Below are 23133 nucleotides of genomic sequence, written 5' to 3' on the forward strand. Positions count from 1 at the left end.
CTTGGCAGTTGGCAGTATTCATAGATGTCAAATCATAAATGACACTTGTGACTTGACTGGACTGATCCGGGCTCATTTCATGATCGATTACATAAAAAACTTTCAAACGATGTATTTGGATGGTCAGCAGTTAATAGTTATAAAATAAAATCATTTATTTCAGACCAATCAACAAGTCCATATGTTGTTAGTATAGTAAAACTTATAAGACATAACTATGTTAGTAAATTATTAAAAACATTTAATTCTACGTCTACGTTGATTTGAGACACCCGGCACATGGGCATGTATATGAACCCAGTGTCTCAAAACAGCACATTCAGGCTTATTTGCTATAACCATCAGGATATTGTTGGTACTCGCACGAACCCCACGCATCAGTGAGGCTGTCCGTTTGCGGATGATTGATGAAAAATCATCCAGGTGTGCATCCGCAAACATACCCGATGCGCTACAGTACCGCGAGAGCCCAAACAACATCCTGAAAGCATTATTATATTGAACTCGGAGAACATTGTATGCCCGCCGCGTGAATCTCACCCACAGGGCACATGTATAGAAGGACTGGCAAAACGCCTTGAACAAGGTTACCTTAACATGTGCGGTACAACGATAAAATTTGCGGGCCAGCATATTGCAACGGACAGCCAACGCTCTCCGTTCCCTTTCAATATCTACATCGTCATTAAGGTGCTCAGTTACAATATGGCCAAGGTATTTGAACTCAGTAACCCTCTTCAGTGGAACATCTCCGAGCGTTACTGGTGGCACATAAGTTGGTTTTTTCTTTGCTGCCTTAAAAACGAGCAGTTCACTTTTTTTAACATTATATCGGAGCCCGTGGGATTCCGCGTACCCTTCACAGATGGACAACAACCACCGAAGATCACCGACCGATGGGCTCAACAGCACCATGTCGTCAGTATAACTGATGCTGTTCACACAGTGACCATCAATCGAGCAACCGACACGTGCGCCACCGAGTGCCTCAATCAGTTCATTTATATACAGGTTGAATAGCACCGGTGAGGTTAAACCCCCCTGCCTCACCCCACATTCCAACCTGTACTCCTCCGACAGTGTGTTTGACCATCTTATCTGATTGGTCTGATGCTCGTACCAATGAGAGAACAGGTCCACAAAAGGTCCAGGTACGCCCGCCTGCCTCAACTTAGCCCACAACAAGTCGTATCTGATCAGGTTGAAAGCCTTTGAAAGATCAGGAAACACTGCAAAAACAGGCGTATTCCTCTCTGTGTAATATCCTACCACATTAGCCCAGTCATATTAGGTAAGAAAAGGGGTCAACCTCGGAATGAAAGATAATAAGCTGCAAATTGGTATGAACCTTTGTTTTGTCATTCTAAATGTTGTCTCAAAAGTCACAATCGTTATCGTGTCCGCGTCTTAAGATATTCAAGGTCAAAGGTCACAAAAATCGGTTTTTCGCGAATATCTGGCTTCCTATCGGTTGGATGAGATTTGCATTTATTATAAAAGTTGTAGGCTATAAAATTCCCTACAACTTTTGTTTAAACTTTTTTTTCATACGACCAACCGTTTTGAAGGTAGAGCGCGAAGTGCACATCGTACAGTCATATACGGCCTAATGCAAGGTCAAGCGTGAGTTATGATTATCAGTACGTTATAAAGTCAATTATTTACTTGGAAATTTCAATTATTAAACAATGCCTATTATTTATGTACTAACTATTAATTATTTATATTTAATTAAAGTAAGTAACTTGATTATTTATATATAATTATTCATATTTAACTATTTAAGTATAAAATATTATTAATTCTGGATTATATATTTTAGTTTTATTTTAAGTTAAAATGATAGTAAGAGTATATATTTTACACATATTTTTATTTATTATTAAATACGGCATAATATACATTTATCAAAATGTGAGTTCAAATATCAAAAGTATCTTTGTTGATTTTAATTGTAATGAAATTGGAAATGGAAGCTAATTATCTTCATGTGAACATAATAATGTTAACAAAATATAAATATTATTTCAATGTATTGTTAGCAACGATGCGATAATAGATAAGATTAAGGAATGATTCAGAGTCATAGCGCTAGGTAATACTTGGTATGTGTATTATATAGATGTAATAATCTGTGAGTCTCTAATAATATTTCAGCTGGTAATATTTTCTAAGAAAGACGTGTCAGTCAGCGAAAAGTCAATCAATTTCAATAGAATTTGGTAGTGTATTGTTGGAATTCATGTATGGGAAAATATTTATTGCATATTTTATTTAGTTGGTAATATTTTTTTAACTAAAATGCCGACAATCGCTGCGGCTAAACCGGTAAATGGCCATAATCAAGGCATATTTCACAACACAGCCGGCTTTAGCACCCTCATCACGGTTACAGTTTTGACTCTTGCTTGGTTGGCCGGCTTTGCATCCCGGCTTTTTGCTGTTATACGATTCGAAAGTATTATTCATGAGTTTGATCCATGGTGAGTATCGCATTTGTGTTAAGGCTAATTAAAAAAATATAGGAATGAGAATTCTACTTGGTTAACTGTTTGTTTTAGGTTTAACTACAGATCCACGGCCTATATGGTGGAACACGGATTTTACAATTTCTTAAATTGGTTTGATGAGCGAGCTTGGTATCCTTTAGGAAGAATTGTTGGGGGAACTGTGTATCCTGGTCTTATGCTTACATCGGGTACCATCCATTGGCTTTTACATGCCCTTAACATTCCAATACATATAAGAGATATATGTGTATTTCTTGCTCCAGTGTTTAGGTATGTTCTAAAATAGATTTTCGATACATTTACCATCCTGTTTAAGATAAACAGTTCCTAAGTACTGAGTTAATGAAATGTTTGAATGTTAAAATTAGTATTACTATATAACATATATATATGTCTTTATGACTTATGTCTTCAAAGCTTCCATGTTTAAAGAAATTAGCAGAGTTTTCATTATTATGTCCATTCATTTTTAGTGGGCTCACAGCAATAGCAACATATTTATTGACATCAGAGCTTTGGTCAAGAGGAGCTGGTTTATTTGCTGCTTGCTTTATAGCAATTGTGCCTGGATACAGTAGCAGGTCTGTGGCAGGAAGCTATGATAATGAAGGAATTGCTATCTTTGCTTTGCAATTTACATACTATCTATGGCTAAAGAGTGTTAAAAGCGGCTCAGTTTTTTGGTCAATATGCACAGCACTATCTTATTTTTACATGGTAAGTGTGTACAATTTAATTGATTTAATATCATTATGCTGCATATGTAAAAAAATATTAAGCATAAAAAAGAAAAAAACAATACAATTTAAAAATTTGGATATAGTTCCTAATTTGCATGTAGCGAAACAAACACCTGGTGGTCAAGATTAGGAATAGTATTCTCAACCAGGTGCTTATTATATCAAATTTCAAATAAAACTGGGTCATAGAGATAAGAAGACTGATATATATATAATTTTCATTAGTTGTATCAATTTTAGTATATTAGGTATTTATAGTGTAATACTTCAAACCACATATTTGTACCATGCTTATAATGCCAGTAAAAGTATTAAATCTGTACCAGGCATCACTACATCAATTAGTTTAATTTCATCTAAATATATTTACATTACTATGAGCAAGTTAAATTATAAAAAGACATGTGAATATACTCAGATTTGTTATTGTCATCAACAACACTGATTTTCTGTCATTCACCACAAATTATTGTGGTAACAAGGTAAAGAAAACAAATTCATGCTATGTATAAAATGACATTCTAAATTAGATATTTAAATATGTTATAAAAGTAAATATTATTTTTAAGTTCAATAAATATATATTCACACAACTAGGTACTAATGCTGTATGGTGCCGTTAAATAAATTATTTTCTGTCATTTTAGGTATCAGCATGGGGTGGTTATGTTTTTATTATAAATTTAATCCCCCTCCATGTATTTGTCCTGCTCATAATGGGAAGATTCTCACAAAGAGTGTTTGTGAGCTACACAGTCTTCTACATAATTGGACTAGTATTTTCAATGCAAATTCCTTTTGTTGGATTCCAACCTATTCGGACTAGTGAGCATATGGCTGCTTCAGGTATTAAAAATACATTTAAGTACAAAGTAGTGCTACTGCTACTAGTCAATATCGCTGCATATTTATATTATTTTCTTTATATCTGCATTTTCTTCTGCATTTTTTATTTATTTGGAATAAAAACAGAAACATGTATTCAATTAAAAAAGTTAAAAATAAAACATAGAATTAACACATTGGATGTATCCACAAAAAGCTTCACTAAAAAAACTAAAAATATATGTCCATTTGAGTCTGCATGAGATTTATAGAAATTTGTTACAAAAAAATCATTCAATAAAAATTAAATTACTCAACAGTTGCTGTACCTGCATTTTGTACTAAAGGATGTTATAAGTTCAAAGGACTAACATTTAACATTGCTAAGGCTAAAAGGTCACTACAACGGTCATAAAAAATGGAATCCACTAATAATATAAAAAAAATATTTTATATGATAGTTGTAAACATACTAACATAGTAGATGGATATCAATGTTCTATTTATATTTAATTTTAATTATAAAGTGACAACAAATATGAGATATTATGTGTGTCAAATATTTGGATATTTTTTTTGTTATTATTACAATAAAAATCATTTAATTGGCTAAATATAGTACTGCTGAGTCCTGGAACCATTTGATTAAATGTTTGTAAGACACTACAAAAGAGTTAACCTCATTTCAACTTGCATTTTCTTTATTATTTTTGATAACTATAGCCTATATGTAAAAGTTACACACATATTATAAAGGTGAAATGTGACTACATTGTCTAGAATTTTTTAATATTTTCAACTTTACTTAAGGGATATATTGACATCTGTATTGCATCCAAATCTAGGGTAAGGCTGCTTGGGTCGAACGTAACCATCTTCCATGATCAAGCACTAGTAAGTGAAGTGAAGAACAAAATTATACTCATAATATAATTTTATTTCCAGGTGTGTTTGCATTGTTAATGGTAGTTGGAGCATTGAAATATTTACACAGTTTGAATCCAAAAGGTGAATGGAAGCAACTCCTGGTACTAGGCACGCTTGTCGCAGCTGGTGCCGTATTTTTGGCGGTTGTGGCCTTGACTTATATGGGAGTTATTGCTCCTTGGAGCGGAAGGTAAAATATATTTCAATTTTTTTATGTCATAACCAATAAGCTGTATGATTTTGCATCTTGACTGTAATCTTAATAAGTAGTGATGCTGATCTGTCTCTTTTCATCTCAGAGTAAATACAATGTAAGGGAAAGAAACGAACTAGTAGTAATACTGTATATTCCGACTAGATAATTACACTGTTATAATTATTTCGTGTTGTATGTGTTTGACATACATTTACAGGATAATTTGCATATGTGTGAATATTGTTATTGAGAATTGTGTGAATATTGTTATGTAAATAATTTAGTTTATTACTGTCAATCAGTATTTTCGTGTTGTATGGTTTACTGTAATACGTTTGTGTATATGTAAAAGTAGAATTTAATTTTCGTCATGGCCTTTTAGTCTGCATACTAATGCACTGGCCCTAATTAATTAACTAAGGAATCTAAAATTTTTCTTTAATTGATGATTTGAGAACTGGCAGTAAATGTAAAATTAGAATCATTTAATTTAATGTATATTTTTTTTTAACATTCATAAGTGTACATTATGTTACCTATATGAATAAATGATTCTTTTTTGTTTGTTTGTTGAGACGATATTTAAACTAAAAATTAAAGTTAAGACATGCGACTTTATAATTTTTTTTTATATAATGCATATTATTTATTCATTTCAAAATGATTTCAGGTTTTACTCACTATGGGATACAGGTTATGCAAAGATTCATATCCCTATAATAGCATCTGTGTCTGAACATCAGCCTACCACGTGGTCGTCGTTTTTCTTTGACCTGCACGTTCTGGTCTGCACATTCCCGGTCGGTCTATGGTACTGCATAAAGAATATCAATGATGAACGTGTGTTTGGTAAGTTTACAAACACAAATGTTACAAACAAAATTTGTTGTTATTATACTAGATAACAGGAATTGAGAATTTTCATGAGCTTTTTTTGATACTTTTTCATATATAAAATTTGAATAGATTTTCATTTTATGTTTATGGCGTATAATTTTGGACGCAGATAGAAACCATGTCCAAAAAAGCCTAGCTCTTCACAGACGTATGTTTAAAATATCTTGTACTGCGTACGGAATACAACTGATGGTAATATGAACTGAGAAAGAGAAGAAGAAAAACTAAAAAAAAAGAGGAAGAATAGAAGGAAAATGAATGTAGCAAAACGGCACACTTTACGATGCGTTTTTTTTTGCGTTGATTAGGATACAGATGGAGAAATTCCTCTTCTATACTTTATAGATAAAATCTTTTACAGTTGCCCTGTACGCAATAAGCGCGGTATACTTCGCGGGTGTGATGGTTCGTCTGATGCTGACACTCACGCCAGTTGTGTGTGTTTTGTCTGGAATCGCATTCTCCATAATTTTGGAGCTGGTCCTTCGTGAGGATGACCCAACGCAGGCCTCTGTCGAGACTGAGGAGTCCAAGAATTTGTATGACAAGGTAATATTATTTTAAAGTAATCAAAAAAAAAAAAATTAGAAAATAAAAAAACAGTTAATTTTTAAATATTTTTAAACACGTTAGTTTATCTATATAATAATATATTTAAAAATAGAGATGATTTTAACAAATGTGTATATAAATTTCATTAATATATTTATGGGAATATATTTTATTAAAAAAATTATATAAATGTTATTAAGTGAAAAATATTGAGATTTCCATTGGAAATTTGGTGTATTTAAACATTATTAATATTTACAAATAGGCGGGCAAAGTAAAGAAACGCGTCCCGGAACCAGCGCAGACGCAAGAACAGGGATTGGGATTATATGCACGTCCCGGCACCGTCATAGCCTTCATGATATTACTCATGTTGTTCTCTGTTCATTGTACTTGGGCCACTTCGAATGCCTACTCCAGCCCTAGTATAGTCCTCGCCAGCTATGGCAACGATGGGTGAGTTTTAGATTAATTGCCATCATTAGTAAAAAGGCCGGCAACGCACTGGCGAGCCCTCTGGTATTGAGTGTCCATGGACGGCGGTATCACTTATCATCAGGTGAGCCTCCTAATTTCACATTATCATTAGTAAAAAGGCCGGCAACGCACTGGCGAGGCCTCTGGCATTGAGGGTCCATGAACGGTGGTATCACTTATCATCAGGTGAGCCTCCTAATTTCACATTATCATTAGTAAAAAGGCCGGCAACGCACTGGCGAGCCATCTGGCATTGAGGGTTAGACGGCGGTATCACTTATCATCAGATGAGCCTCCTGCTCTATAAAAATTTCTATGATTCTATGATATTTGATGATTGATGAATCTATGATATTGATGTGAATCAACTTTTACTATTTAGACCATTTTGTATTAATTCAGTTTTGAAAATTGGTTTATGTGATGTTGGAAAAAGTAATTAATGTTTAATAAAAAATTTAATTAAATAAATCTTCTTTCTAAATATTTAGATCGCGAAGAATTTTAGATGACTTCAGGGAAGCCTATGGTTGGTTATCACAAAACACGGCTGAGGATGCAAGAATTATGTCCTGGTGGGATTACGGATATCAGGTAAGATTATTTATTATAATAGAAAAAAAAATATTTTGTATCTGTATGAAAGTAGGAATTAATTTCATTTTTATTTGACTGGAATCGTATCCATATAAATGAAAAAAGAGAAAATGTGTTCATTTCATATAATTTGATATTAAGATCGGTTCTCTTTAAGTATTTAAATAATATAAAATTAAAAAATTTGTCTAAAAGTTATAGAACGACACTCTCTGATATAATTGGAGGGTTGTAAAATTATGACTTACATTTTTCCGGATTCTAATAATAATAATAATTTTTTCTACCTTAGTGGTAGAATTTTTTTTATTAAACTATTACTACCAAAGCATGAAGTGATGGTATGCCTATGTGTCGTATTGCCCTGCGTTCAATTCTGACGAGACAGAAATGTTTTTATAACAGAGGAACAAAAAGTTCTACCATGAATTTTTAAACAAGAAACGCCAAAATATCTGTATTATACTTGTATGAGAAGAAACCAGAGAGAGAGAGTGAGAAGGCAGTCGCAAACAAATCCAAATATTTTCAGATAGCTGGAATGGGAAATCGAACGACACTAGTGGACAATAATACGTGGAACAATTCCCATATCGCCCTTGTGGGTAAGGCGATGGCGAGTAATGAGAGTGCGGCCTATGAAATTATGAGCATGCTTGACGTCGATTATGTGTTGGTGATCTTTGGTGGCGCTATTGGGTACTCGGGAGATGATATTAATAAATTCATATGGATGGTTAGGATTGCTGAAGGCGAACATCCCAAGGATATTCATGTGAGTGATTTATGAATTAATTTTGTACTATTTATAAGGCAAAAAAAAGTAAATTTTTTGGCGGTTTCTGTATGTGAGTGAAGCTGGGTAACAATTGATTTTAATAGTTTAAAAATGCGCTTGTAGTACCAATAATGATCCATAAATGGCACCAATTGGTCTATACATATATATATCGAAGTGTCCTCTAGAATACATGACCTCTGATTGAACATTCTGTATATTAATTTCTGTTAAAAAAAGTAAATCAGTGGCGCTACAACCGCTTTTAGGTCTTGGCCTCAGATTTAAATCTAATGGGCAAGTAGGTGATCAGTCTCCAGTGCCTGACACACGTCGTTGCCTTTCGAACGTTGATTCCGAACAAGCGGGAGAGTTGACTACTCAAAGTGATCAAGTGATTCAACTGATTAAATGTATTTTGATTTTTGACATCTTAATATATATATTTCTTGTGTGCGTGCGTATGTGACTGAACTCCTCCTAAACGACTGGACCGATTTAGACGAAATTTTTTGTGTGTGTTCAAGGGGATCTGGGAATGGTTTAGATTCACAATTTTGTCCGCTGGACAATGTTTTTTTAATTAATTTTCAATTTATTAGTTGTTGTTGATTTTGGAATGTTTTACATTGGATCCGACAGAAGGCGCTACCATCGCAGTGTCAAATTTTAAATAATATTCGAATTTTAATTTTAGTCTGTCCCGAAATTTAAAAAAAGTTTTGTTATCATTGTGTTATATCGTGTGTGACCATGTGCTGGATCGTTAGATATTGTCATAACATTTGAATAATAATTTTCATCAAAATGGCTTATTAAAAATTGAAATTTTGATATTAAAGACGTGTAGACAGGACAACGTCTGTCGGATCCGCTAGTATTAATGTAAAAAAATATTGTCTTATACTCGCTACATATAAGCAATCATTGATTCTTATGTGTGATACTCCTACCCGTACACCTCTTTTCATGATCTTTTATACGCAGTATTAGTTATACTCACGTCTTTGATAAATTTTTTTTTTCAGGAAGCCGACTATTTTACTGAGCGTGGAGAATACAGAATAGACGCGGAAGGCTCTAAAACTATGTTGAACTGTTTAATGTATAAGTTGTCCTATTACAGGTGGGTTTTCACTATTAGATGCTTCCACAAAGTATATAATTTTTGTACTCTCGGGATGATAATTTACGAGGCATATCCCAATTAAAAGATTATACATATTTTGTTATATTGGTTAAACTTGTTTTAATTTCGTAATTAGGTGTTGATTATCTCAACTCTTCGGGCTTTTTGTTTTAAGGATTATATTTATTAAATACATGTACGATCCAAGGCTTTCTAAGTTTTAAAAGTGCGGCGATTTCATCAATCGTCATAGCCAGACGCAAGCAGTCTAAAGCTTTGGTCTGGTGATCATGACGCACAACGCTGCGGTATGCATGCATGCAGCGTCACTACGCAGCATTTAGCGTCCCTGCGGAGAGGTGGTCAGTTGATTTTGCCGCAGCTACCAAGGTAGACGTGAACATGAACAATTTTACCCGTGACGCACATCGCAGCGTTGAACCAAGAATGTCGCCGCGCTGTGCGGCAGTACACCTCCCCACTTCACCGCGCTTGCCCCTCCCCGCTGACGCATACTGCGACGGAACAAGAGAACATTCTCGACGTTTTTCATATGATTCAGTGTCCGACACCGCGTACCGCATACCGCAGCGTTGTGCGTCATGGTCACCAGACCAAAGCTTGACTCTTACATTGCATTCATTCGTAACATAGCAATTAACATTTAATTGTTTCGCTTATATTCTATAGTTGTAGTAGTAAAAACTTAATGGTTAGCGTGGACAAACTAAACCTAAATTATTGATGATTAAATATAAAGTGAATCACTTTTTATAAAATCAAAACACTAGAAGCCAAAAAGTTATAGGTTAGGTTTAGGTTGTCCATGTTTGCTAACCATTATTTTTTTGCGTCGGTGGTGTTAATACGTAAGTACCCAAATACCTATAGACCTATAATTATATATTTTTTCCAGATATGATAGTGGTGGCAGTCCACCGGGTTACGATAGGACGCGAAACGCGATGCCCGGAAATCGCGGTTTCAAACTAACTTACCTCGAAGAGTCGTACACTACGGAGCATTGGCTCGTTAGAATATACAGGTGCGTACGTTTTTTACGTACTACATATTTCGTATACGTAATTTATTTTCGACGATAGAAATTTTTTTTCTTCGCACACATTTATAAGATGGTGCAATCCACCTGATGTTAAGTGACACCGGGGCCACAAGTACGTCGTCGACCTTTTAGGTTTTAATCGGTGCCAGTAATTTAACTAATGCCACAGTTAGATTGGTGTCTGAAATTGAAATAAATGATGTGATTATTTTTTACATGCCAGTTCTTAAATTAGATTATGTGATTTTTTTGACACCCAAGACCAAAATTCTAGGAAGTCTTTCTAATTTGACTTCCATGTTCGTATTAGAGCATCAGTGTATATCTTTCTAGATTTTTTAATAAATTTTCTTAAAGATATAATTGTATATAAGAAAATAGATGAACATTTCTGGCAACTTATTTCATACCTAGTATATCAGTTAACTGTATTGTTTCTTTTTCTATTTTAGCTATGTAATATAAACTTAATTGTAGTGAAACTTTTAAGCTGTGGCCAACGGCTCTATGTCACACATCAAATATTTATCATTCCCATTTCACCATGCCTCCTGCTGATAGAGGACAAATCTTTGATTCTAATTTATTTTATTATCCTTGATTACTCAAGATGTCATATGGAACATGGTGTAATGGTTGCAGCTCCTTACATTGTGTAAAAAATCTTGGCGATTAAAAAGAGTGGCGGAGAGTTTATTGCCAGTTCTTCTCTTCCGTTCTTCGCCCTTGATTTGAGAACCTGCAGTACATGTAAATTCACATTAATTTAATTTTTTTGACGTTCATAACTGTACTTGTTTACTATATGAATAAAATTTTTTTTGTATGTTTATTGGCATTTTTAATTTTAGCAGATCTATGTTTTTTTGTTGAGAAACAGAAACTTTGAAATTAATATCTGTTACACCATACGACTTTTTAATTTAATTATTTTTCCAAATTATTTTTAGAGTGAAGAAGCGAGACGAATTTAACCGACCGCGTGTCCCGCTCGCAAAGAGAACTATATCAACAAGCAACTCTATATCTAAAAAGGTTAGTTTTTTATTATATTTCTTAATTCATTCATCAGACATGAAATCGCTGATCTAACAAGTTGATCGGATTAAAATACGTTTAATTATATTGAATTTAAAAATCTATCACAACGTATGAAACAAGTTTATTGCCTCAAATCTTTTATGTAGTAAAATATTAATATCGTATTGATGTTAGGCCATGATGGAATAATCTAAGGTAAGATTCAGTTAAATGTGTAAATGTCATTACATAGTTCCTAGATTTTATACATAATATATACAATATACTTATAGGAATATGCTAACGTAGAATGTCACACAGTAACTTGTTCAAACCGTAATTAATTTGTTTGCATTGTAATGTACACCCAAGTACTGTTATAAAAACCCTATATATTTGATTCAAAGATATATAGGATTTTACTTCTTAATATAATTTTTTATTTTATAAGTCAATTTAAATTTTTATTTTCTTTTTTTTTATTATTAAAGTGTAGTTCCTAAACAATATGGTTTATAAAGTGTATTAATATTATCTTAGGCGAGGTCATCGCTATAACCCGATGCAGATTAACACGGTATGAATATATAATATTGATTGTTTGTAATATAATACAAATAATAACTCAAAAACTCATACTCATTGTTGTAATAGGAACATATTCTCGATTTAATTAATTTTGCTTCAGCTCCATGAATTCATAGCAAACACTTAACAAATATCTAATTAAAATTCGGATGTTCAAATTGAGTTATTTTTTGAACAAAGTGATTATGTATGTGTGTTTGTTCGTCCATTGTTCTGGCTGAGTTCTTGTATTTTGTTTTTTTATAATGTAATATCATTACTCGGGTATTCTGTTATTTGATTTGATTGAATTTATGTCCATTGTCAAGAGTTTTTAAAAGTAAATCTAGGATTTTATTTTGTTTTGAAATTTCTTTTTTATATTGGAAAAGTTCTGTGTTAAATTGATGTAACAGAATACCGTTGTTGATCATAAAAGCCGTTATGGTCACAATTATTTGAATTACTCTTTCCGATTTCAGCTTGCATACGATGTAGGATCTATGGTAAACTATTTTTATTAAACAGCAATTTATAGTCTGGACCGGGATATACATTTATCCCCTTATTTATAAACGTACTCACAATAACTTATCTGTGTAAGGTTTATAGTACGTTTGGAAATAAGATCGTTATTATTGTCTTTGTCGCAATCTTTAGATGTTTTTGTATGTCAATTCTAATTGCATGCGTTTTTGTATTTACGAAAGTAGTGGATGGTTTCTTTAACCATGGTAATTATTTTAATGTCTGCTATTAGAAAAGCAGGTCTAACCTGACTAATAAGACTTCGGGAAAAACAAATTTTATAATTTTTTTAAACGTACTCCCATTGATGTTCGGTGGTCTGCAAGGGCTAATGTTGTATTGAATGCGGTAGTATTATTTGTTTTGTTTAGATGTCAGCTTTTGTTTAGCCTACGCACAACATTTCTCATCTGATTTTTATATTTGCAGACGTCGAAGCGAAGAAAAGGTCTACTTAAAAATAAACCAACAGTTGTCAAAGGTAAGAAGATGAGACTAGAGTGACGTACAGCCTAGTTTAGTTGTCAGTGGAGATGCGTTAAGCTTTGTATAGGGTCGGATACGCTTACAAATAACATAGAACGTTAATTTTGGCAATAACCAGGTAGATAGAGTCTATGTACAATCTAATCATAGAGACTGGAATGAAGTGGCCGGCTGTCAAGTAAATTCTGATATTTAAGAGCATTTAATATTTTGTAGAGATAGTAAATATTTTTCGCCCAATTTCTTTTAATTGCAATAAGAATTTGACTACTACTACTTTGTTACGCATTTAACAAAATTCAGGCGAAAAATCCACATGTGTTACAATCATGTCACCACATTCAGTCCATTCTCAATGACTTAGGAAACATACCTCGTGTTTATAGCAATAAATAATGTTTTAAATGTATTTTTATGGCAACACTGACTACAGCTATGAATGTCAGACATTAAGGATAAATATTAGAGATGTTTAAAATATTTTTTTTTGCAATAAATGATTTTTCTGTCTATGGACAACATGCAAACGTGCAATTCATAAAGTTTTAATATATAATTAAGTATCAACCTATAAATCTTTTTGTAAGTAATGAAAACTTGTTGTAATTAAATTTTATTTTTAATCAGATAATTGGAATATAGAGAATAATTCGATGAAACTTATAAAAATATTGTTTTTAAACTCTTAGAAATGTAAAAAATTCTATGGTGCTAATTATGACGTACAGCTATCTAAACTAGAAATAAAATTAAAATTTAACAGTAGTTGTTCTTTAATCACAACTACGTAATCAATATTACTCCTGTTGAAATACTGCTATATATCTGTCTAGTTTGTGTAAGTCAAAATTAGCATCAGTCTTTATTTCAAGAAATTGGTGTTTTAATAAAATCTATATCTGTGTTTGTGATATGATAGACTAATGTAAAGATACGCATCTCCTCTGGTTATTTATTTAAAGCTATGTGACTGACACCAATTTTGTCTTTAGTCCATTAGAATTGTTAGGAGTTTGTTTAATTTTAACGGTTTGAAAATCGATCACTTGGTCATTGTGCACAATGTAATGTAACTTAAGATTTAATTCGAAGTGCAATGTCAATAGAAAATTAGCTTTAGACGTATCATTATTGCGATATTGAAAATGATACGATACCTTCTCGTATGCTCTCAAAATGTTATTTTTTGCATTTAGAACATTAACGAACGAAAGAAAAAACGTTGTACCTAATATGTCTCCTTGGTGCACCTTTATTTTATATTACAGTCATGCCAATGATCATGTCCTCGATATATTTGTAGTAAAAGTGTGTTTGTGCAGGAATGGAGAACACGCTACTTAAGACCTTTTGCATTTAATAAAAAGACATTTTATGAATACCGGAATAAATAGAGATATTTAATTATATATGGCAATAATGTCGTCGGATAATTTTAACAAGCAATGTCTTCTGAAATCAAAAGGAAAATTTTTGATTATGATGCGTTTTTTGATCATTAAAGAACTACCCACGTTGTTAAAAACATGCCTAGAATTATCTTTGTTAAAAATGTTCTCCATTACTGATTTAATAAAATTACGCAATTGCGTCCATTGTATATTAATTGATAGTTTAGATTCGTTCAATAAATGTGGCCAACTAGCTAATATCCGGGGTTTCTCTGCGTACGATTAAGAAAAGAATTTCAATTTAAAATCGTTCCCTCGTAAATTCATTGAGATCGGTTCAGCTCCTTCATCTGAAGTTGTAGCAGAGAGTTACACTTGAATTTTTCTATATTTAGGTGTTAGCAACCTCGCATTTCAAAAAGTACAGTCATACAATTGTTGACATTTAACAGAACCTTATTTTGACACACTTAAGGTTTATTATCGGGTACAAACTTAATCCCGAAGGCATTGTACGACTGTTAGAAGGCACAACTTGCTTTTTCGGGTTTGTTAAAAGTGACTTTCTAGTGCTTAATTTTCTGTATGCGTAAGAACGTTAAGTACTTATAATTTATAAAGTGTCATTGGTCATGTATTTAAGGTTTAAATATTTTTGACCAAAATTTAGTTTTTTTTTGTTGTAAAGGTTCTTTCGTTATACTGTCTTAACACAAGACTATTTAATTAAGAAATACTGTTGTTATACAGTGTCTAGCATGCAAGTAATTATTAAAATTCGGAGTTATAATCCCTTGAAAATTTCGATGATTATAATCTTGTTTATGATGACCGTGACACAATACTGTCTTAATTTTTAAATAAGATATTTTTCGCGTCTCTGGAGTGCTTTGCGTATTGTAACATCTTTTATAAATGTTGTTTAATTTTATTGTTTCACAGCACTTATTGTTTTCTTGTGACAGAGATTTATATTCTAGACTAGGTGAAATGTCATTTTTCGTTGTTCACAAGTGAAAACTTCTTTTTGAGCGACACCCAACTTTTTCTACATCAGAATTGTCGTTGTATGTATACAATGTGTCCTAATAAAAGCTGATGATAATAATTGTTTTTCATTTAAAACTGGAATACAGACATACGTCTTTTCATAGAATACTTTTCCGCCCGAACCCAATAATTAATCCACAATCTCAGATTGAAAACATTCTGAGATCAGACCGTGACAGTTGACCGATCTCCTATCCGCATCCCAATAACCAAAACCTACGAAGACAATCCATTTTTGGCGACGGATAGAATGCATTCTCTTCGCTCTTTACACTCGTATTTGATAATATACACAAAATAAAGTAAATAAAACCGTTCAAATAATATTAAAATATGCCTATGTTTAAAACATCTCAAATAGCTTTTTGAGATGGTGAAAGTAAAATCTTAAAGTAGGATATTGGTACATATATATATATATATTTTATATAAATCATTTTTATAAAAGGTTTATCCATACACCGATCCGACCTACTATGGATAGCTTGTATTGACAGATGTCTATTACAATCTGTCGATTGATGTATGGAGTAAAATATTGACCAAATTCACGTATGCCATGAAAACTGATGTATAGGTGGTCTTTAATTGCCACGTTTAATAATAAAAAAGGAAGAGGCGATAAAATGAAAAACAAGTCGACAAAACCTTCACCATATATTTATTAATAAAGACAATCTAAAAGATCACGTAATAGTCATTGTCTTAAAAAATTAGTTACCCTAATAAATTTATCAATATATATGTAATAGTTTTTTTTAATTACTTATTGTTTCAAGGATATGCGAAGTTGTGAATTCGCCGTGGCGCAGGCCGGGCGAGGAATTAGCGTGTCGTTGTTCATTACAATTCATCACATTCAATATAACAATGAATCTAGAATTAATAATTAATACATTTACATCTTCCAATGAATATCTATTATCTACATGCCCTAACATTTCTACGCGAAGAATTGCGCTAATCTAGAAGGTGTCTACAATTTTCTCATAGTATTTCAAAGATTCGTAATTTACAGAACGTTCAAAATCACAACACAGAGTGTAATATCAAATTATCGTGCATTTGGCACGTTTCATTTACATTCTACTATTACACTAAACGTATTAAGTACGTATTATTTGATGCAGTACTACCAATTAAGTATTTTTTATGTAGTCTACAGAATTCGGATAGAATTGCTTTTTACTCTATGGTGGTGATTATCTGTGTTCGCTTATTTCCTTAATAGTAGCACTGCACACTGAAAGTTGCCCTTCGTAAAAATTTTCAATACAAAATTAGAAGAATATAATCCACTTAGGTTTATAAAATATAATTACTAGGTTTATAATTTTATACTTATTAACATTTATGAGTGTTAATGACATTAAATATATTAGATACGTATAAATATATACAATTACACATATTTGAAATGAAACACTAAGCAGGGAATAGAAAAGTGAAGAATGCATCTAGGATTATTAACAGAAGGTGACTTGCGCTCCCTACGAGTCCTTAATTTTTTAACATTAGTTCACGATAAATTGACATGATTTTATTTTTCCTACCTGTCGATGTATCATATTGTAATTTTAATAACTAAGTCCGCCATCTGATATTGGCACTTTCTACAGAAAAGCGCAATTAAATAAATGCAAAACAGTGATTAGTAATTTTATGACATCTTCAAAGAAAACAATCAAAATAATAATAATAGTACAAAAATAAAATCGTAAGGCACTTCTATGTTTAAATTGAAATAAGATAATTCACTCTATTTCTCAATTGATCTTATAAATAATTTAATACTTATTTTAATATTTTTGTAATAGGTATTTGCTTTAAATTTTCTAATGAAATGCTGCGATTTCATTATTTTAAAATAATATGATGAATATGACTCATTAGGGTATTATAAAGCTACACCCTGACTAGTTTTGGCACATGGAATGGGATTAGCTCTGCGATATACCTACAAAGATAAAAGAAAGTAGATACTATTTCTAATACCACATTATACTATTCAATCACTTGACTCACTTTCCAGAAAAACCTAGTCAAGTGCTTCTGTCGCAGATGGGACGCTACTGCAATTGTGATTACTTTTCACACTCGTTTTGTTGGCTTTGTATTTTTACAACGATCGCGTATGTGCCGTTATACACAAATATGTATATAATTTTCTTTCTAATACATAGAATATAGTCTACAAGCAATAGAAATTTTTTTTCTAGAAAATGAAATTGAATTAGCATTCAGTCTTAATAGCTAAGAAGTTTCTTTGGAGGGAATTTTCCTTAAATCGTTATAATTTTGTAGAAGTACAGTTAAGAATCTCTGAATTATTTTCAAAATATAATAAATCCTATTTATTAAGAGTTAAAAATTTAAATATTTAAATTAATGTAAACACAACCAATGGCTTTTTTGCGATTAACTAATGTAAATTTGCTACTCTTAGTATTTAACATTTGAAGAAATATAAATCTTTAATGACAATAAAATTATATTCGAGTTTGTATCTAGAATAATATTGTTGTCTTTGACTGTAAGAATAAAAGGATTAGTTATTTTAAAAGAGATAAGATTGTAATTAAAAAATAAAGCTAGACTTATAGTACAGTTTTGGCAATCGTTTGGCACGGCGACGGCATATACTAATTAAATGATGCAATATATTTGTCTTAAGTATTTGTCTATGTTAAAATAGAACACAACCAAATCATCACACAAGTTAGTGTTACATAGCTTCTGGTTCTTCTTATTCTAAATTAAATACATTTTAACTAAATTTCACACTTTGGTATTTAGTGCCGATATAGACGAAAGACTATACAAGCGTCTACTATGCTACGAGTTTCGCGCAATAGTCTATCACCTACGTCAGCTTTTAAAATAATCGCTAAGGACCGGAGGGCAGATAATGCGTAGGTATATCTCCAGCGCAGCTAATCCGTAAGCTCTCAGGTCTTCTTATACAAAATATAAATACCTTCAACAAGTTGTTGAATAATACTGAGAGCGTTAAACGCTCATTAAATCTTATTCCGAAATAATTTCAATCGTAGGTACACGCAATAACTATTTACATGTCTTTTAAAAGGAATACTGCCCGGAAATCAATTCTAACCGGAAGACGAAATTTAAAAAGTTCACAACCGCAAGTACTGGGCTTTTTGGCAGCGATGAAATGAGTTTAAAATAGGCAGTTGAACAACGCGAAATTGAGCATTCTATTTTTGCCAGATTTGTACATAAAAATAGTTCAAGTATAGTTACAAGGAAATTATAACATCCAATTATCACAACACGTAGGTACATGCATACTTAGGTACATATTATCTTATATTAATAGAAAATAATGTACATTCATAAATTAGTATTCGAGTATACAATAAATAATTAATAACAGGAACAAGATAATAAAATTATCAACGTAAAATATAGAACATTTGAGCATTTTATGAATATTTGTGTAAAAAAATATCGTTCCATTAATTTTTTTCATATAAAATTTGGTTCTGTGAATAACTTGAACTAGGAATAAAGTAATTTTGTATATTAATTTTAGGCCGATATTATTGTTATATCCCGAAAGAATTTGGCGGAGTTTTTACACTAAAATGAATATATTTTCATCTTCCAGAATTTTATGCGAAAAACTATAATTTGAATTATATCTCGTAGATGTCAAGTTACCCACAGATGCCTCTGTAAATTCTGTCAATATTAATCTAAAACTGATCGATATGTGACTAGTTCTCGGCACGGACGCTAAATTGAATTCCGTTAATTGTCTAGCTAAAAAGAAAAACAACATATCGTAACAAATTCATCTACTTAAAAATAACAAACTGAGCAAACAAGCCGTAACAGTGAGCTGAGCTGGCACTGTAGAAACGAGGTAGTGTAGTTACTACACAAACATTATCACACGTACTTGTTACATATACACGTAGGTAATAGCTCGCCCACAGATCTAATACTACATATTTACAACATCACACTTGCAGTCACATTGAAAGTTATATAAAAACTTCACCAAAGCCTTTAGCAAAATTCTTATTCCCGCGTGTCACATGGCAGCCACAGACAAGTCATTTTAGTCTGAAAGTCACAACGACACGTGAATATAATAAGTCTTCTGTCTAAGGACTGGTTCCTATAATAACATGTGTATACAAAATATCATTAAAGTAATGCTTTAACGTTACAATTTTGAAAGTCGATTCCATGTCTAAATCTAGCTTCTAGTACTAGATTCTTTAGTAAATCTAGATTTACAACAAATAAATGCTTAAGTATTGTAGCATTTCGCGTCCATTTTGTTATCAGTGTTTGCGTTTTGCGTCCTGAGGCAGCGCTAGATACAGATTCGGCATAACTGATTATACTCTGTTATATAGTATTTAGAAAGTGACTGAATCTATCTTCTGTAAAGTTATAATTATTTCTATGACACCTTTTTATTAGTTACTAAAGATTTCGATTTAACACATTAATGTCAAGAAAATTAGTCAAGTAAACTGAATAATACATTCCAACTGTAGATGTATAATTAGCTGTGCCAAAGCTGTACCAGAACATAAATACATTTATTCTGATTAGTTGGCGAAAAGACGCGTGGGCGGAATGAGTGAGCAACGAATCAATTATAGTGAGGCCTATTTTTGTATTCGGCAGTCGCTTGGGACCTTTCGTCAGCCTCGACCTTTTCATAAGGTTTTTCGAGTTTAGGCCGTTTGGGTTCGGCGTCGAGTGGCCGGTGCGATTTCATGTGCGCGCTACGACTTTTTACTTTGTTAAATACTCTGAAACAACAAAAACGTTTAAAGGCAACAGAAAATAACTTAAAAAAAGCGAAAGCAGGGCGAGCTAAGCGAGGCTTTAGTAGCAAGAAAATCATGTAAAATATTTGTATGAAGCCGAGTGCGATTAGAATATTTTGTATACCTATTACTATATTATATATATGGACTTTATGCTTAATATATTTACTTTACAAACTATTCGACATAGTGTGGTCCCCGGGATATCTCTTATGAATTATATTCCATAGGTTTGATTAATTTTAAATATCTCGGCTCTGGGCCGGTTTCCCGAAGGAATTTCTATGTCAAATAGATTCCATTTCGCTGTATGTTTAATAAAGCAGAAAACCCTAACATGCAATTAACATCAAATCTTAAAACCCATATCCATATGACCTAAAACTAGTACTAAGAAAACATTTAAATCCGAACATATGATACTCATTATATTATACTAAACAAAACGCCAAACCCATATAGAAGAACCTAAATAGGCTTAATTAAAGGACTTGTGGTTAATGTAATGTGGCGGGAATCAGGAACATTAAAAATAATTACTTAAATAAAACCGTGTCATGCAGAAGTTCAGAGAAACAAAAATGGCAACATTTATTTAAATTGAATACGGCTTCTTTGGATTCTTTTATGTCAACTGAAAAACGAAAACCGTTGAACAAGTAAAAATTAATCAAGGTTAAAACTTAATAAGTATCGTTCATAAAGCCTGAATGTGCCTGTAAATAATGTAAAAGGCTATAAAAACAAAACAGGGCCTGAGTGGGTTACCAGTTACGCCTATTTAGGTTCAATCAATTATTGTTTAGTTTACATATAAATTATACTAAATACATGCGTTATGACTGCCGCTTATTATCTCTCGCCATAACCTATGAGTCGCAAAAACGCTCATTGAATTTCATGTTTAAATTAAGAATTTGCAGAAGGATAAATTGAAACACGGAAGTCAATGCGGTATACCTCGTTTCAGAACTATATAGAGAATAAAGGACTATTTAATTTATCATGGTATATCTGTTGTCTGATACTTTAATCTTTAATCAAGAAATCTGAAATTTTAAATAATGTACTTAACGAGTGAATTGCAATAAGCGTTTTTATAAGCCCACCCGTTAGCTTGAATTAACAGTGACAAGCTTTTGGCACGTTTTGAACGTATAAACTTACTTCCCACATATTTTGCACGGGTACCCTTCACCCTCGAAGGAAGTGGGCGATGAAGTACTCGGAGTGTGCACGAACGTACCCTGAATAAGTCGGTACAATAACTATATACAGTGTAACAAAAATCCCGTTAACTTTGTTTTCGTATAATAGCAGATTCAGTTAAGTTCCGTTATTTTTTACTTCCAAATCATGAGAATTTTTATCAATATAATATTGTTCTATTCGCAAGAATGAAATGTTTTACGTGGATTTTGTTACAACTGTATATTTCCAACACGAGTTCGTACAACTTTCGAAGTACAGTCAGCAAATCAGATTGTCATACAATACTATACGTTCCATTTTTGAAACTGTATTAATACATTAGCTACATATTAGTTTTCTGTAAGTCTGAAGACAAAATGCAGGGGTGCGTGGGCGCTGCTTACTTGTGGTTGTCGCGCATCACTCCAGCTGCGTAAATATAGAGTTTTGTAATCTCTGGTCACTTTCTTCCAGAAGTAGTAGAATTGGACGCATTGTTTTGAGTCTTTTGTTCTTATCTGTAAGTATAGTGTTCGTCTTTATTACTTAATTGATCCAGTTAAGTAATAAGATATATACAATATATAGTATATTATTTAATGCGAAATTAGAGAATTATCACTAAACAACGAATGTTTAAATGATCCTAATCCTTGGGATTGACTTGCTCTAGTTCAAACAATATGTATGACTCAAAACTTAGCAATTAAAAGAGTGGCACAGTTTCTCGCCAGTTCTTTTTGCCCGCAATACGCCCTTGACTTGACTTTTAAAAGTAACGTTAGAATTAATTTAGCTTCTTTTCTGTCCATAGGTGTACTTGTTTACGTATAGAATAAAGTTATTTCGACTTTGAATTTGAAAATGACATACCAAATTGACGTGAATAATTGATATTGAGTCAATAAATTAATTTAAAAATCATTATTATCATCAACATGTCTACCGTTTGTGTCACACTCACCAAGTGTGAAATCCTATAGAAATCCTTATCGTAGTGCGCGAGGCCATTTAAGAAAGCCTCCACCTCATCAGGGGTCCATCTGGCCTCATGCTGCGCAGGCGCAGGTGGTCGAGACATAAGCCGAAGTGTAGCAGCGCGAATGTCACCCCCGCATTCTCCAAGAGTTTGTAATGCGAACTCCCTGGTATGGCCTCCTACAGGCATGGCGGCGCACATTGCTAGCTCCATAAACATACGAACTGCAAATAAGATTAATGAATCTTGTGTTAATCTTATTTAATTCATATCGCATAGTTAAGCTAGTATCGTAACTAGCTTAACAATAGGAATTACTTTCCCAGAAAAAACCAAATAGGAATTACGCTACGACTATTTTGTGAAATTCTAGCACAGATATGTCTTACATAAACTGCAGAAATACTTTTGTAAAA

General features: G+C 32.5%; 2 protein-coding genes across 9 annotated transcripts in view; one reads left to right on the plus strand and one right to left on the minus strand.

Annotated features, from left to right (window-relative positions):
- The first annotated feature begins 2165 nt into the window (after window positions 1-2165).
- Window positions 2166-15791, plus strand: LOC110994305 (dolichyl-diphosphooligosaccharide--protein glycosyltransferase subunit STT3B). 2 transcript variants are annotated; one of them, XM_022260858.2, is made up of 15 exons: window positions 2166-2483; window positions 2562-2780; window positions 2984-3227; window positions 3898-4096; window positions 5021-5192; window positions 5869-6047; window positions 6457-6644; window positions 6913-7103; window positions 7616-7718; window positions 8254-8496; window positions 9528-9625; window positions 10545-10673; window positions 11642-11726; window positions 12252-12288; window positions 13236-15791. In XM_022260858.2, the coding sequence occupies exons 1-14, from the start codon at window positions 2302-2304 to the stop codon at window positions 12267-12269; spliced, it is 2250 nt and encodes a 749-aa protein (XP_022116550.2). In that variant the 5' UTR covers window positions 2166-2301; the 3' UTR covers window positions 12270-12288; window positions 13236-15791. The 2 variants fall into 2 exon arrangements, with proteins under 2 accessions (XP_022116550.2, XP_022116549.2); XM_022260857.2 differs by lacking the exon at window positions 12252-12288.
- A 582-nt stretch (window positions 15792-16373) lies between these two features.
- The window catches only part of LOC110994315, a 195111-nt gene continuing 188351 nt past the window's right edge, over window positions 16374-23133 (minus strand). For 5 of the 7 annotated variants that reach the window (XM_022260877.2, XM_022260876.2, XM_022260875.2 and 2 more), the window contains 4 exons: window positions 22703-22941; window positions 22143-22256; window positions 21715-21794; window positions 16374-20529 (listed from right to left, as the gene is read on the minus strand). In XM_022260877.2, the coding sequence (XP_022116569.2) occupies window positions 20367-20529; window positions 21715-21794; window positions 22143-22256; window positions 22703-22941 (596 nt within the window). In that variant the 3' untranslated portion in view covers window positions 16374-20366. The remainder of the gene's footprint in view (window positions 20530-21714; window positions 21795-22142; window positions 22257-22702; window positions 22942-23133) is intronic. The other 2 variants (XM_022260878.2, XM_022260880.2) reach the window with 2 other exon arrangements.

Source organism: Pieris rapae, chromosome 11 (assembly GCF_905147795.1).
Source record: "Pieris rapae chromosome 11, ilPieRapa1.1, whole genome shotgun sequence".
Taxonomy (NCBI): Eukaryota; Metazoa; Arthropoda; class Insecta; order Lepidoptera; family Pieridae; genus Pieris; species Pieris rapae.